We start from the raw sequence: 17,570 nt of genomic DNA, 5'->3' as shown, positions 1-17,570 counted from the left end.
GAAATGCCATGCAGGGTTTTGTTTTTGTTTGGGGGACAGGCTGCCCCCACGTAGGCCTATCCAATTTTCGGAGCCTGGACGTACAGAGAGGAGATGATTACATGTGACAAAAATTGTATGGGCTTGAAATTGCATACGATCGCTGACTGCTAGGCCTACTTTGAAATAATAAAAACAAAATGTGCATGTGTAGGCCTAATGGTCCATCTTCAGGGTCCAGTAGGCCTAGGCCCACCATCGACTTACAAATCTCCTTTAACAAGATATTAGAACTATTGCCATTTGATATTCTTCTTGCTGAAACAGTCAGACAGACATTTTTCTGTGAGTTTCAGGTTGGCTGTGACCATTTCAATTCCATCCACTATTTTTTGCAGTAGTAGGCCTAGCTTTGCAGTCCGATCAGTGTCAGTGTCACTAATGTTAGGATCAGACACTTGTCATATACAAATGCATGCTTTTAATAAACGTATTACAGAATATGATCAAAACATTAGTCAGCTTAGATACAGTTGTAATGGAACGCACACACCACAGATCTGGTGTCAATATGGTTGTAAAATGCATTGAATGTCTTGTATAGTTTAATTGTGTTTGCGTGTGTGTGTATACTAATTGTGTGTGTGCATATGTATGTATGTGTGTGTGTGTATATGTATATGTGTGTGTGTGTGTGTGTGTGTATTTAATTGAAGTTTTGTTAACCATGTTAAGACAGTTCTAAATAGAAAATACAAATAAAGTCATTTTATAAACCTAACACTTGTGTCAGTGTCTCTTTATTGTTGTTTTCATAGTAGAATGTTATCGTGTTGTTAGCATATGTTTGTGTAGGAGTGCCATCTAAACTAGGCCAACATGGTTAGCATTATGTTGGCATGCGTTTGTGTTGGACTGCCATCTAAACTGGATTAACAGGGGTGTTAGTATGTGTTGGTGTAGGACTGCCATCTAAACTGGACCAACATGATTGTTAAGTTAAGTTAGACTGTAGAAGATTCCTACTAGAAATTTGTTCTCTGCATTTTATCCATCCGGGGGCACACACACTCAGACCAACAAGCTCACTAGAAGCACACAGAAAAGCAGACATCATCAGCTAGTCTGTATTACATGAATAGCTTTTCTCTTCCCTCCACACAATCGATTTAGCTTATTCAGAGTCTTATAATTAAGACATCCCATATTTACCTATGCATCCTCAAAGAGAACCTCTAGGGAACCTTTAGGGAACGTTTATAGAAGGTTAGCTGAAGGTAAACGTTCCCTAAACGTTCTTTAAAAGTTCAAAATATTTACCTTTAGGGAACGTTCCCTAAAGGTTCTTTAAAGGTTCAAAATAGTTTACCTTTAGGGAACGTTCCCTAAAGGTTATGTGTTTGCTAGGTATGTAGGTAGCCTACTTTATTCATCCCGGAAATGTGTAGGGTTCTGAAACACAGGCAATGGTCTGATCTATCTTAATTTTTGCTGTATCATGCAGTCAGGGGTAAGGAATTGAGCTGAATAGAAATGGTAGGCCTATGCTACCATACAATTTGTCAGTGCAGTTTTTACCAGTCCCAGTCGTAATAAACGCATAGTAGCCTAAATCACACAAGAATAAGGTCAAGAACAAAAATCATCCAGACTGTCTGGCTGACTAAAGGGCAAGGCCTAAACGTCATATGCATTCAGAAACCTGAGAAGTAGGGGGCGCAGCAAAAACAAAATAAGACATTATTTTCAAACATTTGCGTTGCCGCCGACGGCCGCATCTCCTGGCCTCCGTATAGGCAGGAAGGCATGATTCCGTCGCACTGGCATCCCTGAAAACGCTGGCGTTGATTGGGCAATACAAATGTCTAGTCATTCGGTGAGTCCCCAGTGCTCTCACTGACATTCGCACTGTAGTTCAATGGAGGAACGGCCCAACGAAGGGACGCTCGGGAGATATTCTAATCATGGAGAAGCGGAAAGCAACCCTGATCGATTGAACAAATTGGTGAATAATGATCAGTGCCACTGCCAGCACCAGGACGAGGAAACGTCGACGAAGAAAACTGGTCAGTTGTCAGAAGGAACCATCTCAAACTTCAGGCGAAGACCTTGCTTGGGTCCAGATCATGTTTTCTAGCTAATGCTAGTTAGCCAGAGGAATCTCTCAGTGAAAGTTACTAGGGAGTGTCTTAGGTACTGATGTTGAGATACTTGTGTTAGCATAATGGCTAGTATTAGCTCCCTTGCTATCTACTAGCATTGGTGGACATTGACCTTGTGTACCGGTTTCTGCCCATTCATCTGAGGGCTCCTACACTAGTAGATCACTTAAAATTCTTCTGTGTTCATTAATAACATTTACAATTACAGAAGATGCTGTCATAGTTTGTTGTTCGTTTGCACTTGAATAGACTTTGCAGACGACTCCGATGCCTAGCTTTCTCAACTAGCTAGCTCGGTCGCTTCCCAGCAACTCGAACCGGCTCTCTTGGAATGTTCTTGCTCGTTCGCCTGTACTATTGCTATTTCCTGTCCGCCATGTTGGGTGCAAAATTGCATAAACCCATTCTGAAATATGCATATAAGTACTTAAGTTTTAAAGTTGACATATGACTGATACTACCAACGTCGATGCCAACTACATATGCTAATCAAACGATTGTCAAACTTAAACTGTTTGCACATTAGCCAGCTAGGTGGCTACAGAGGCTACATCGCTTGGTTGCTAACTGGCGAGTCGGTCTTCAGGGCCTGTTGCTCTCGTGTCACTCTGTCAGTCATGTGAGCAGGCCTGTCAAGAATTTTAGACTGGCGAGGTTTGCTGGAAATGTTTAAGCTTAGCAATTTAAGATTAACCACAGTTCCACATTACACAACAAAAGTACGTAAATGTTAATAAAGCTGATGTTATCCCCGTCGTTATTTTGTGTATATTTCTCGATCGGTTTTTACGGTAACTTGAAAAAAAGAAGTTGCATACCGAGCAACCAAGCTAACGTGAGTTAGCTAGCAGTTTGCCTACCGAATTTTGGCTAGTTGCTATAAAAAATGGTAACTCTGGCCTGATATGAAATTAATGTGACACGTTATTTCATCGATCCAATATTAAGGCCGTTGTGTGGCTTTCACGCAACTTGGTTTGGCCAATAATTATGCGAACTGTCCACACTAGCTAGCATGGAGACTACCGAAGAAACTGTTAACCTTACTTGGCTAGCTTGCGATAACGTTATGTGTTTTGATTCTAGAATACAGCCAAATTGTTTTCTCATATGTTTGTACAATGTACCTCTCAAGAATAACATAGTAAACAATATGGCTAACGTTAACAACCTTTAAGTGCACTAGAAGAGTTCAAACTATCATTGACTTAAGCAGTGATAAACCCTAGAGGGATTGTATTTCAGGTATACAGTAACGTTAAACATTTCTCTGGATCATTGGATGAACACGTCAGTGTTGTCAAGAGATATGCACATCCATGCGCCAGTAAAGTGCCTTATTGCATGGCCATACATTTTTACAACTATACAACTAATATTTTCTGCGCTAGAGTGCTGAGGTGTCAAAATACCATGTCACGGATCAGTTCAGGAGTTGCAGCGCCATATTATATTTCTCCTGACGTGGTCATCTGGGTTGCAACTATTTAAAGAACTTGTAAACAGTAAGACAAGTTTGTCCCAGTAAGGATGGAGTGTTGTGGCCTAAGTCAATTTATACCCTATTTCAAATGTACAGTAATTTATTTATTTGAAGAAAAAATTGATTGAATTGATTGTCAAATAACTTAATTTAATAAAGACAGTGAGACAGTGTATTACATATTTGCTTGTCTTAAGCTCTGCATGTGAGCATTTACAGCATGTGTTCAGGGTGTATTTGTAAGTGGTGGTGAGAAGTTCTTCCTTTGTTAAGCCAAGTTTTAACCTGAGCGTAATCTGGCAGTGCTTCAGGTGGACCTGGCATTTGGCCACTTGAAACACCCTCTTTGCTTCTAGTGTTCCCATTCTGCTTGTCTGACACTCAAGCAGGCATTCACTCTGTTTTGACACAGTAGAACAATCTGGTGTTGATCGCAGGTGCTGTCTGTAACTTGGATGTTTATTTACAGGTGCCCTCTGTAGCATTTAACAAAATCTGCTTTCTCTTTTATCTTCGGCAGGTTATGGAAAAATAAACGGAGTTACTAGGGAGGGAGAGGAGATTGCCACTGCCTTGAATCCAGACAGCATCCATACACACAGTGGCCATGACGACAGACGCCCCTTAGAATACCCCCTGAAATCCAGACCTTCCTCAAAGACGGCTGCTTTCCACGGGGCAGTGGAACGTAGAGGAGGAGAAGGCTGCAGCACTGGTGACTCTAAAAGCAACATGGACTGCCCGAATGATCGCCCACCTGACCTTAAGACACTGGAGGGTAAGAAGGAGGCTCTAGTGTCACTCAATGGCATCGTGGCCTCTGGTGCTAGTTCTAGCCCACTCTCCAATGGTTATCCTGGGAAGCCAGGGACGCTGACGGACAACGACGGCAGCGGATCCGAGAACGGCTACACTACACCTAAGAAGCGTCGGAACGGTCAGCGCAGTGCGAAAGCTGTGGCTGGGGACATTGTGATTGTGGCGCAGACTGCAAAGGCCATGCATTCAGTGCCTGCAGGCAAGCAGCAGCTGGAGCCGCCTCTGTCTGCCGAGCCCGCCGACAAACACGCATCCTCGGGGGTGCACGGCAACGGCAGGATTCGAGAAGCACCAGTCGCCCCCTCCGCTCCTGCCCTTCCCCCTGGCGAGTTTCCGCGGAAGAACTCGGAAGGCAAGGCGGCTGGTAAAAAATTTGAGGAGCGACCAGTCAAAGCCAAGGCGGCCACAGCTGCCGCTTCTGCTGCGGCTAAAGACGACTCGTGGACACTGTTCAAGCCACCGCCCGTCTTTCCCGTGGACAACAGCAGCGCTAAGATAGTGCCTAAGATTAGTTATGCAAGCAAAGTGAAGGAGAACCTCAACAGGGCCACGGCCCAAGCATGTTCAGCAGCTGAAAGGGACCCACTCCTTCTGCCTGCCACCCCGCAGATGCCAGGCAAACTCTCGCAGGTGCCCATGTCTGCTGTGAAGACCATCACCTCGACCAGCTTTACCAATGGGCCTCTACCCTCAGCAGAGGGCGGCAACAATGGCTGCCCCTTGCCTGGTGCTCCCTTTAACACCCCAGCTGCTTCTGGTACTGCGTCTGTGCTGGTCTCCCCCATCCAGGGAGGTGAGAATGTAGCATCCCCCCTGTCCTCGTCTGCCATCCCCGGCATGGGCGGTACGCCTGTGGTGCCGGAGCCCCGGAAGCCCAGCCTGTTTGTTTACCCGCATGCGGCCGGACCCCTGTCTAATATGCAACTGTCGCTCCCCAGCGGCCGCCAAGCTGACCCGCCAACCCCATCCTCCTCCTCCTCCGTTGCGGCTACGTCTACGTCTAACCCTGGCTCCACTGCGCCAGCTCACCAGAAGTCACTTGGGGAGATCTTTCAGAATCAGTGGGGGCTGTCTTTCATCAACGAGCCCAGTGCTGGACCTGACAGTGGGAGCAGCACTGGTGGTGGAGACGCTGTCAGCCGGACAGAGGGTAGGGGCAGGCCCACGGTGGTGACCTTCCAGGGCGGATTCCCCTCTGGTCCTCTGCCTCCACAGGGCTCCACCACTTCGTCCCAGAGACAGGAGCACCCCCCTTTCCCCAAGGCCTATGAGCTGGACAAGCGAACTAGCCCCCTCTCCTCCAGCAGAGTGGTCAACCTCCGCTCCTCTCCTGGGCCTCTGGCTCAGGAGGGAGGCTTGCTGCAGACCCCTTCCCTTCCCTCTGGAGCCCCTAAAGATGAGCCCAGGAACCTCAGTGCAATAGTGTTCAGCTCTTCCTCTGCTAAGGACCTCGGGGTAGATCTGCTTCAGGCTTCCCCAACAAACACTGCCCCTGTGCTGGCCGTGGCCAGAGAGCAGGGCCATACTAAGGGCTTTGAGAGGAGATCTAGCTGGGGGATGTTTGATTTAAAAGCTGCTGTAATTTATCACACTAAAGGTAATTGGGCTGCAGAGTATTTGTTTTTTTAAGAAGGGGGTAAAACACAGTTGTAAGTATGAGGCATTAGAGAAACCCAACACTGTAATGTGACACTCGGATATGATCATGGGTTTCTATGTTAGTGTATTAAACAAATGAGGGAACAAAGGTCAGCTTTTGGTCATGCTTAATTCCTGATGTGTTCTTTTAGGATACTGTTCATGGAAATGTTACAGCTTAATCAGCAGCCAGCTTAATGCTGGGAACAGACCTCTCGATTTTTAAGCCTGATTTTGAAAGGATTGGAACGTCCATGACAATAATGGGAAATCCGAGGCAGTCAACGGTAGTCACAGTGTTCAGTTGTGGCAGGAATCGTATATATGTTTGGGTGACAGATTTGAAACCTCTGTGATTCTTTTCATTGTTGATGCAATCCAGATTTGATCAAACGTGTTTAAAGTTATCTTGACAGGTCCGTTCTATGATCGCCATGGTTGCAAATATTTAACAGTCAACAGCTCAATCGATATGATTGTGCTCATAACTAATTCCCAATCGTACCAGACCGGATCCGTTTGTAGGTTTGGTCTACTCCGTATCGTTCAATGTGAGTGCTATTGAAAAAATATGAGGTCTGTTCCCAGCCCAAGTTGTCTGTTCCTGGACTTCTACTCTTTGTTCCAATTAAAATCTATTTCAGCAATTGCTATTTCAAACTAATGTTTCAAACTGTAGGACAGAAATTATAAGCTATTTCAGTTTCCTCTTAAGTAATGACACTGTTACAGCTGAGTGGTCTTTTTTTAGTCTTCTCATGGGTATTTATTGTGTTATTGCTCTTTTTCAGAAATGGAATATATTCTGAATTTACAAAAACAAGGTAAGGTGTTTTTTGCCTTCACATGTATGTTTGACATTTGTTGCTCCTTAAAATAATAATGACTGTTGCTCCTCTTGGTAATTTAAAGGTAATCTCTAAAAGGTGTATATCTTCACTGACTACTCAGTTCTGTTTTCTGGTTACATGACCTAAATCATCCTCTCTCCTTCCACAGATCCAAAAAGAATCGTCCTCTACAGAGACACAAAGGACGGACCCAAACAGTGAAGTGACAACCTGGATAACACTAAAACGTCTTCAGCTGGGACACTGCTGCTGCTAGCAGAAAAGAAATGAGAAAAAAAAAAAAAAAAAAAACCCATCAACAACAAAGTGGAGTACATGCTGTGTGAAAGGGACATGGATACTCTTGCTAAACAAAAACATTGTTGATTTTGAGTTGAATCTTTAGAGTGGGATGGAGAAGCTGTGTGGGAAAGTTGCCCACGCAGACCGATGTGTGGTTAGTCAGCAATAGCGGAACGTGTGGGGAAAGTGGGGGATTGTTGTGTGGGGAGACAGAGGGGATAAGGAGGCAGTCTGAAGAAACTGCGAGACAATCGGTGAAATGGATGACTTGAGTGGCACGGCTGTTCCTCCTTATTCTCCTCAACAAAGCGTGATGGAAGTGGTCAGAAATGCTGTCTGTTCTCAGTGGAAGAAGCAGTCAAATGAGACTGTGGATGGTGTGTCCTTAATTTCCAAAAAAAAAAAAAAAAAAAAAAAGTGCTCTGGACAACAGCATACACACCTACACGCACGCACACACACACACACCTACACGCGCATTAACACTTTCTGAACAAAGAAATACCGTTGTTGTCAAGGCGCTCTGCTGAAGCCTCTGAGTTTCATAAACTGGGGGGGATGCTTCAGACTCCTCCTGTCACTGCTTCCTCGGAGGGAAAGAGGAGTTGCAGTCCTTTAGATGCCTCTATTTTTTTTTTCTGTGCGAATTCAGACCGTTCAGAAGACTCCTGAACTGTTCGGACGCGTCCTGGAATTTGTGCAGACGTACAGACTGGGAGACGCGAGTGTCTCAAATGACTGCCCTCATGACTTCGAATGGGAGGGGGAGAGAGAGCAAACACTGACGTCAGAGGGAATATGTGTCTTGCTTGAGATTCAGGTTAATCTGAGAAAACGGATAGTTTAGATGTCTTGGGAGACAACAAATTACTCTAAGCCTTGTGGGCGCAAATAATTGTCTTAATGTTAGTTTCTGACTAAGATGGGGGTCCTACATCTGTTGGTAAACCCTTAACTGAAGTTTTTGTTTGTTTCGCTTTCTTTGTTTGTTAGCCTGCCTGTTCTTTTTTTGTCATGGACAAGGAGAACATTCTTATGGATATCCAGAAAGCACGACAGATCGAAGTCCAAATCGGACCCCCACCCCCTCCCAGGTCTCCTTCGTGGGCAAGCACATTGTGTCGCCGTCATTTTCCCATTGGAAAGATCTCAAAGTGCTATTGTTTCAGTTGTCTTATCAATGGCTCTCTGATACCACCAGACAGATGTTCCTGCCGCACAAGATGTCGCTGTGGTAACGGTGACAAAGCCTATGCTGTTTTATTTGCGGTTTTTTCCTTGTCTATGTGGGATTCTGTTGACATTTTATGGACTGTTTGCTTCTCTGAAATCAGAATCAACTTGATGCTGTGTCGTATGTTCAGAATTTTGTTTACCCAGATGCTCAGAAAGGTGTATTTCCTACGTTTTTATGTTAGGCTGTTTTATGTTTTTGTATGTCTCTCATTATCTGCAGAATTGATTTGATTCTTTCCTGGTCTTATAGAGCTGCTGCGTAGACTCAGTTGCTTCAATATTTTTGTTTTCTCCAAGTAATTTTGCACAGAAAGAGCAGCAGCAACTACTGTTGAGTTTAGGGAGGCTTAGAGCATTAGATCGGAAGCTACTCTTTCAAAAGCCTGAAGTTGAGGAGTTGATGAGTGACTGGCTGTATGTATGGGGAAAGGAGTTTCTTCGGAAGCCTTAGTTCCTGTGTTCAGCTTGCTGCTGGGGTGTTTTATCACAGTAGACAGACAGGACTTTATTTTTGTCACCCATCTTTTGATTGGCCTTTGTGTACTCGGTTGACTGTGTGCTCCTCCCCCTTTCCTCTGCTGTCCTCGTAGGATAGGTTAATGTTCAAAGGTCTTCCCTCTTGGTAAAAGAAGAGAGAAAAAAATCAATTCAGTGTTTCTCAGTTAAATAATATCAAAGAATGAATACTAAAACCTTTTCTCTATCTTTCTCTCCCTCCCTTACCCATTAAGTTAATTGATTATAAGAAATTATTAGCACTTTATCTCATTTTTAACTTCTGTTGCCGTTTTAAAATAGACATATCACTACGTGATGGAAACAGTTCTAGAGAGTAAAATATACTAACTTAACAGTAGCCTCTGGCTGGCTGTGCTTTAAAGCATATAAACATTAAAAAGAAGTCACTCAGGTAGGCTTAGGATGTTATTGTAATTTAACTTAAATTTACCACCAGTGTTATTGCCCAAACTGAAAACAATATTGACAGCGCCTCTCTTTTACTGTGTCTTCTTCCTTGTCTTCAACTGCAACTGCTTGAGGCCAAGCTCTCGCATTATTTGGAATTTGAGGGGTGAAACTTGGTGTAGTCCTCTCTCTTTGTGCTTTGGTCCCAGCTTTACATTGCTATGTTGGGAGAGAAGAAATATGGGCTGTTTTTCAACTTTTTGTTTTTAATGGTGTCATGATGTTTGTCTTGGTAATGTCTGTACAAGTGGGATGAAGAGGTGAATTGAAGCCTGATTAATCCATACTATTTTAGCTGTTAAATGCGTTTATAATGGCCTCTCACCAACACTGTGTTGACCTCCCCACTTATTGACCCTTGTCCCTCAGCCTCCCCTGATGACCCACCTGACCTTTGTTGACACACAGGATTGGTCGGATCATGTGTGTATTTTGTGTTGGGCATGCTGCTCTCAGACAAGGGTGTAGCCTTACCTCAACTATATGAGTTTAGGAGTTTTAATTTGTATCCACATATTTCTATTACTGGTTTCACACATTTGAATAACAGTTATGTCTTTAGTGTTATAAGCTTATGTGAAGCTGTTCTAAACTTGCAGTCTTTGTTCAAGTTTGACTTGCATCCAGGAAGGAGGCCCTTGTCAGTTTTCAGTCATGCACCACATGATCTAGTCTGTTTGTCTGTTTTTCTGTTTCCAGGGAGTTCATAAATAGTTAACTGCTGTTACTTTTTTTTTTTCCTGATGCGCTGTTGTAGGCTATCTAATTTTCAGACAAAGGGATTTCAACCTGTATCTTATCATGTCACATTTTCCCCATCAAAACACACTATTTTAAGTAGCATGACATTGCAATTCTTGGTTTTATTTAATGCTTTTGTTTTTTCATTTTTGTTATAACTTCAGCTTTTTCCTCATTTTAAACTGAAAACTAACGTCCAAAGAGCTGTTCCATGCTGTGTAGAGAAGGCACTTGTTGAGTTCTTCTCGATTTTTGTTTTGTTTTCTTCTTTTGAAACTTAGCGGTTGTTTAAAATGTAAACCTGTCTCAACAGTTTCTGTGAAAGCAGGAATCGACTCATTGGTTGTAGTGTTAATTTACTTTGTGCAAGGTTCTATCAGATATGACTACGTTCTCCTAGAACCACGCAGAATGGGACTGTTGTCTCCTTAATGTTCTTTCTTTTTGTTGTTGTAAAAAACAATGGACCTGAGGACAGTAATAACAGCTGACAGTATGGACTTGCACCTCAAAAAAAAAGAAAAAAAAAATTGTCTGTCACAAAAGACTCTAATTTTGTGCATACCTATATGCGAAAAAACCTCTGCCTGTCCCACATGCCCTTTATATGTACGTCACTTTAGAACTAAATGAGTGGGGACTCTGGACCTCTTGAGATTTGTGGTTCCATGAGGGGGCCTTTCTATTGTGTGCCCAGACACATTCTTTGTGCACCGAGCAGTTTACAATCAAGAGAGATGTGTTCAGAGATGTGGCTGTGATGTGTAGCCATGCTTGAAGCGAATAGGCCAGTAAGCAAAGACACTTAAAGGCCAGATTTCTCAACATGGTACGTACCACAGATGTGTGTTTGAAATTTGCCCAAAGTTGGTTGCTTGGGCATCATAGATCGGAAAACCTATGTGAGTTGTCCAATCTTTCCCCATCTTCCAGGCCAAAAAAGCAAAACAACTAAGAGCACTTGTTTGATTAGTATCAATTGTGAACACTAATCTGGTGACATCACTTCCTCCTTTCATCATCTGGACTAGTGTAGTTTGCTGAGCTGTTGTGTCATCAGAGAACAGGGGAGAGAAGGGGGCATGGCTGGAATTAGACTGGGAGCGTGGCTGACAAAAATACTTGTTCATCTGCATTGAACTCCCGAATCCTAACATGCCTCACCCAGACATTTTCTCCATCCTGTTCTAGGATTAAACTCCTGGTCTTGGTTTCTGTTTGGCTGGGGTCTTCAGCTCTATGAGTGAATAAATGAGTGTGTATGTGTGTGTGTGTGTGTTTGTCTCTGTGTTAGTGAGGGCGAGAGTCTTCATTCTTGCCCACAATGATATGCAAAGTGTAATGTTTGAGAATTGTCGAAAAAGGAAAAACAAGATTTAAAAAAATATTCAGGGTGCCTGTGCTGAAAAGAAATTTGAAATGGGAATCACTTGATAATCATCCAAACATGTATGAATAACTTTCTTGCATTTTTTCCTTTATCTCCCCACTCTTAAATTTTGTGCCATGTTTTGACTGTTAAAACGTTTTGATTAAAAATGTCATCTTCGTGTCACTCTTTCCATATCCTACCATTCTTGATGGGATGGGGGGAGGGAGGGAGATCAGCATTGTTTTAAAGTACCTTAGTGTCACTGCTAATAAACTTGTTGGAGGAAAAAAAGCCTTTATTCTCACTTTGTTTTGTCCTAAATTTAAGTTACAGCCCATAACCTTATATTGTAGAACTTTTTTTTTGTCAACTATTATTTTCAATTTCTATCAATTGGAATTTCATTATAGATACTGCACTGGTGAAACATTAAGATCGAAGACAGGTGTACATTTCAACACTGACTTCTTTTTTGCTCTTTTCTGGAAGATCGATGCAGTTGCTGCACGAGAAAACCAGGACTTTTGTTATGTTATGAAAAGGCCATCAGAGCAGTTTGAAACATTCACTTATTTAGATTATACATAGATGGAATGTCAGAATTCAGCTCTTGAATGATACTTGATTTATTCACTTATTTATGTAAATGTACTTTTAAGAATTAAAACATTTGTCAGATTTTTGCCAGGCTGTAACCTCCAATGTGGGCTATCTAACTGTAGTGCACATGGTGAACGTATGAGGGAATTTAGTGAAATACAAGCGAAGACATCTGATATGGTGCTATGATGCTACTGATTTCTCTAACTCTCTAACTCAGTGTGTTGTTGGGATGTGTGCTAGTTTAGTCTCAGAGCCTCTACCCTCAGCTTTCCATGAGTGTGTTTTACATGCAGTGCTACCTCCTGCCAAACCTGAAATGAGCAGAATCCTCACACATGAGTGTGCTCCCCCTGGGAAAGTCCCCACTAGCACCCGCAGGACCTGGCTGACGGCCAGGGCAAATGACTTGCTGAGGGACAGGCCTGATGAAAGGCCGGCAACTATACTTGGACTAGGGGTTCTCAGGTCAGGAGATGTATGAGGCTCTCGTCTCTGTTTACCATATTGCACACTGCACTTTCCATATGTTATGATGAAACCGAAGGTAGGCTACTAAAATTATCTTTCCAAGGTGAAATTGATTTATTTGTCTGTAATGTTGGATTTTCATCAGCAGAGGACGCTATTGTATTACTTAACAAATATGCTATTGAAAAACTATTGTAATGTTGAGCAGCAATTAATTTTATTCCTTTAGAAAATCCTTGGACGATTGTTGTTGCACCTGTCAGTCTAATGCAGCAGTAGATGCAACATATTTTTCTTTCCTTTGTTCTCACCATTTATGATATGGAGGATTGAAGTTGTTCTTTTCCATATCCCATTTTTAATAACACCAGCACCAAGTCTCTACAGGTGTATAAAACAGTCACATATTTTAATATGTAATATTGCTGAAACAAGAAAAGGTATCAATACACACAGTATAATAACAATGCAAATTTATGTTTGTGATATCATGCTGTTAAATTGTAGGTCTTCACTGTGCTATCTCATCTTTAAAGTCTACCTTTGTGGTTACTGTCAGTTTTGTTGCATTATCATGCAAACATATTCTTTTCATAGTGAAAATCTGAATTTGATGCCTTTGAAGTCTAATTTCATGAGGCATCCCTCATCAAAAGAGGCCTGCGGATTTAATGACTTGATTTTGACTGTACACCAAAATTTGTGTTGCCTTGAAATATGTGTTTTGGTACATCGTCTCTGTGACGAGAGTTAACAGACTTCCTAGGAACTCTGGATTTCACACTTTACAGTCTCTATTTATTTTGTTTTGCCATTTCAATTCCAACGCATTCTCCGATCCACAGTCCCCGCTTCATGTCATCTTATTTACCAAGTTAAAAGAATACGGCAGCATCCATAAAACATGACAGAGGCAACATAAAAGGAGGCTGCGCTGCCCCTGCTGCTGCATCCTCGCCTTTCTGTGGAGGGAACCAAGGGCCCTGAGATGCATTAATGATGACTGGGATGGGATGGGTGTCCCTGGACTCTGAGGCAGGAGCATCCCCTTCTGGATCGCTTTTTAAATGACGGAAAGTGGAGCAGCACGGATGTGAAATCTCACACCTTTCCAGGATCACTCTGGGGCTCCGCAGCGTTATTATCACCGGTGAATTCTTCCATGTTTCATTAGAACGCACTTAATGCGCAGGGGGCCTGAGAACATGACTGGCAAAGCTAATGTATGTGGGGCATGCACAAAAGTGAGAAAAGTAGACTTCCTTTAAATTAAGGCGGGGGACGGGGGGGTTGGGCGGGGGACTGAGAAGAAAATAGCCGTGGTCAGCCGAGCATTTCATTTCCTGCCGGCAAAGAGGCACATGACATGTTTCTAAAAACAGCCTTCCAAATTCTGGGTGCTTTAAATAGACTGAGCTATGAGTGAGAGGTCAGTGAAACTCATTGTATTGCTGGCCCCGCACGCCCCTATTTGAACACAGAGATGTGTTAACAAAAACAGCGCAAGTTGTGTTGTTTCAACGTAAATTGTGCTATTTTCAACACATATTGTGTAACAAATAAAAAAGGAAACAACACAAACTGTGTTGTCCCTATATGGACACAGATATGTGTTAACACATTTGTTTTAAGAGTGCTCTTGTTTGTTTATTCCCTCATTTCTGAATGCATTGTAAATACTTGTTTTAGATACCCAAAGGCCCTACAATATCTGCAAGCACAAAGCAAGGGTACAAGGAGAAACAAATCTTTGTTGTGCATTTTGCACAAGATACATGTGTTAACATTTGTTTCAGAGAAATTACCCTTGTGAAAGTGTATTCATTTGGGAAATATTTATGCAACATCTGTGATTCATCGAAGAAGCAGGAGAAATGAAGTCTGTTTATGTTTCAGGATATTTCCTGTTGCCCCAGTATTACAGTTGGACAGAAATGCAGGAGTATGGACCAAAACACACTCTGAGGTTTGTCAGTGTATTCTCTCATAGTTTACTATTCATGCCTGTCTGGTGAGACCTCTGGCTGTGCTCTGAATGGCCAGAAGAATTCATCAGACACCACTGACAGAGTGGGTGGTCCAATTAGAAAATGGGATAATCAAATTCATTCATTCTATAACAGCAACATTTGTAACATTTGAACAGGTCTGTGTAACATTTGAGGGTAGCTACTGATAAAAAACCTGCCACATTTGATTTCAAATGTCCCTTCATCGCTCCTGATATAGCACTTGGAATATATGTGATGTGCCATCTCCATTTCCCTTTTCCTTGCTTTTCAATGTTCCTGACCATCTGTTTTTTCTGCTCCAATTACAAACTATGATAGCTTCAGTTCTGCCTGGACTTATTCCACTCAACATTCCACTGCCCTAATACCACCTCCAACACACACACACGCGCACACACACACACACACACACTCTCATGCACGCGCATGCGCACACACACACACACACACAGACCTCCAGCCCCCACTTTTGTAGTGCCTGGAGCAGCACTCAGTCTCTGTTTAGGCCGAACTGGGCCACTCAGTAGTGGTCCAAGTCAACACATACTTCAGTCACCCCAAATCTGGCTGGGAGAACCCCCAAAGTAAAAGAAGCCATAGTATCGATTTGTTGTCTGATTTTTACTCCTATGAGGATCTCTCCTTTGTAGGTCTCAACAACAATTTCGAAAGGCAATTCTCATATTTGCCATTCTTTGTGAAAAGTGATGTACTCTCACCACAGAGTCCTGATATAAATATATGCAGTCTTCATCATGACCATGAGAAATAAATGCTTAGGAAATGTTTCACTCAAAATGATAAATGGGGCAATCCACTCAGCATACTGAATTCAAGAGTAATCAACTGAAATATCCCCTATATTTCCTCTCAGCATGCTGAATATGTGAAAATACATAAAAGCAGCTGATGGCTGAGTGGTTCAAGTGAAGCTATTACAGCAGACATTTATTAGTCATACTGTTATAAAAGCAAAAAGGATTGGAAATGGCAAACAGCTGGATTCACATCAGTTGCCCTGAAAGATTTCAGATGAAATTGCCATGAGTGATGTGCAGTGAGAAAGGAAAAGTCACTAGAATCTTAACCACCAAACTAGAGACCATGAATTGAGCTATTTAAGGGTTTATTTCAATCTCTACTTCATCAATGGTCTAAAATAATGAGAGGCATCTTCTACTTAATTATGAATTTCTTGACAGTAAGAAACCTGCTATTAGCATGATTTCTTTGAATAATTGCCATTGTGTAACCTCAGGATGTTCGGCCTGATGTCCCAGGCCAGTTGCCCTATTATGCACGATTTACTTTTAGTGGGTCATTTCATTTCCAAAAGTCTCTTAGTTGCAAGTACAGATTTTCTTATCCAATAAATGCACAAACAGTCAGCAAGGCAGCTTTCTGACCAACCAATGAACAAATACTTCCACATGCATACATTATGCATTTGTCGAGAACAACATAGATTATGTAACCTCTAAATCATGCAACACAGCAAAAGACCTCAGATCTTGTGTATAGCACAGATGGGATTGATGTATGGCCCTTACCAACCATAACATTATCCACTGGCTCACATGATGTAATAATGACTTTCATCCTGTGATCCCTGTTTGTGTGGATCTCGTCCCAGTCCCAAAGCCTCTTAAAAAAACACAAACAAAACGATCTGATCGACAAGGCAAATACACGTGTGCTTGATTTCTGTGTTGTTCTCCATATGTAGTTCCTACTCTCTCTTGCCTTTATAAACCTGTCAGGATGTAGAGGGAACAGATGGACCCACCACTCCACTCCAGACACTGTTATACTGCTCTTTCAACAGAATAGCTACGTTCTGTGTTTCATGCTTGTAAACAGCAACTCTGAATGTTTATCTGAATGTATTACTCACCAAAGCTCCTATTAAAGACTTATCACCAATCACTGGTATGTCACCTGACTGGTGACACTGTGAATTCATTTATAAACCAAGCACTTAAGGTATTTGCCAAGTATCTGTCATTGTGATTAGCACACTTATGTGGTTAGGAAAGTGTTGGGACCTATACATTATTTTACATTGACCATGAAGAAGGTACAGTTAGGGTTTAGACTTCTGAGAGAACATTTATAGGCCTTGCCTCCCAGATGGCGACAGGAAGAGTGAATTTGGGACATGTCTCAGTCATCCATAAGATCTAGGCTATAGAAGTTAAGGAGGGCGGCAGTGTTTTTTACTCTAGGCCAGAGCAAAGGACTAATCATTCTGTCTTAAATAGTGTCAATACATAATTAGATACAGCAGCTATGTAGGTTACAAGTCTCTGTAACCATCCACCTTGCACATTGAAATGTAACAGAAAGAGATCTACCTTCCCCTGACTCTGTCGATGAGCTTTAAGTGACTAGCCTATCTAAAGGGTCATACAAGGTCTTCACAATCATCTGGCTCTTAACACCATCGTCTATACTTCTCTGTGTTCAGGTAATGTTTGTTCAATAACTATGTTCCATTTTGAGACCCTAATCTTGACTTCATTGATATGACTAAGAATGCATTCCATCACAAATACAGGGAATCTAGACTCTGCTGGTCAAGAAAAAGTTACGTTTCAGGCTCCAACTCTATTCAAGCATTACATTACAACCTGTAGGGAAAATGTGACCAAGTGACAGAGCAAAGGTAAAAAAAATGTTAGGAAAATCTTAAGAAAAAAAGTGTTATCATCGCACAACTCTTGGCTAGATGGATGTAGTTCTGCACCACTCAAGTTACGCACGAAACGAAGATAGGACTTCCGCCTCAACAACTGGCGCTCTGTTTCTTTCTTGATGTGTCAATATAGGCCAAGGTTACATAGTCTTATCTAATAGGCTTCCAATGACAAAGAACTCTTCAAAGCTACAGGCAAATCTTTAAAAATGCTTTAAAACATTTCCATAACCTAGGCTATTTTGTTCTTGGATATCTGGATT

General features: G+C 42.2%; 1 protein-coding gene across 1 annotated transcript; it reads left to right on the top strand.

Annotated features, from left to right (window-relative positions):
- Positions 1-1,674: 1,674 nt before the first annotated feature.
- On the top strand, positions 1,675-11,707 carry nufip2 (nuclear FMR1 interacting protein 2). The gene is made up of 4 exons (XM_042064116.1): positions 1,675-2,045; positions 4,145-6,040; positions 6,873-6,905; positions 7,081-11,707. The coding sequence occupies exons 1-4, from the start codon at positions 1,898-1,900 to the stop codon at positions 7,131-7,133; spliced, it is 2,130 nt and encodes a 709-aa protein (XP_041920050.1). The 5' UTR covers positions 1,675-1,897; the 3' UTR covers positions 7,134-11,707.
- Positions 11,708-17,570: the final 5,863 nt, after the last annotated feature.

The sequence above is a fragment of the Alosa sapidissima genome, chromosome 15, assembly GCF_018492685.1.
Source record: "Alosa sapidissima isolate fAloSap1 chromosome 15, fAloSap1.pri, whole genome shotgun sequence".
Classification (NCBI taxonomy): Eukaryota; Metazoa; Chordata; class Actinopteri; order Clupeiformes; family Clupeidae; genus Alosa; species Alosa sapidissima.
This window is presented reverse-complemented; position numbering and strand designations above follow the sequence as displayed.

Coding starts and splice junctions, on each gene's coding strand:
- nufip2 (XM_042064116.1), top strand. CDS start 1,898: ATGGAGGAACGGCCCAACGAAGGGACGCTCGGGAGATATTCTAATCAT. Junction 6,041..6,872: donor TGTAATTTATCACACTAAAG/GTAATTGGGCTG, acceptor GCTCTTTTTCAG/AAATGGAATATATTCTGAAT. Junction 6,906..7,080: donor TCTGAATTTACAAAAACAAG/GTAAGGTGTTTT, acceptor CTCCTTCCACAG/ATCCAAAAAGAATCGTCCTC.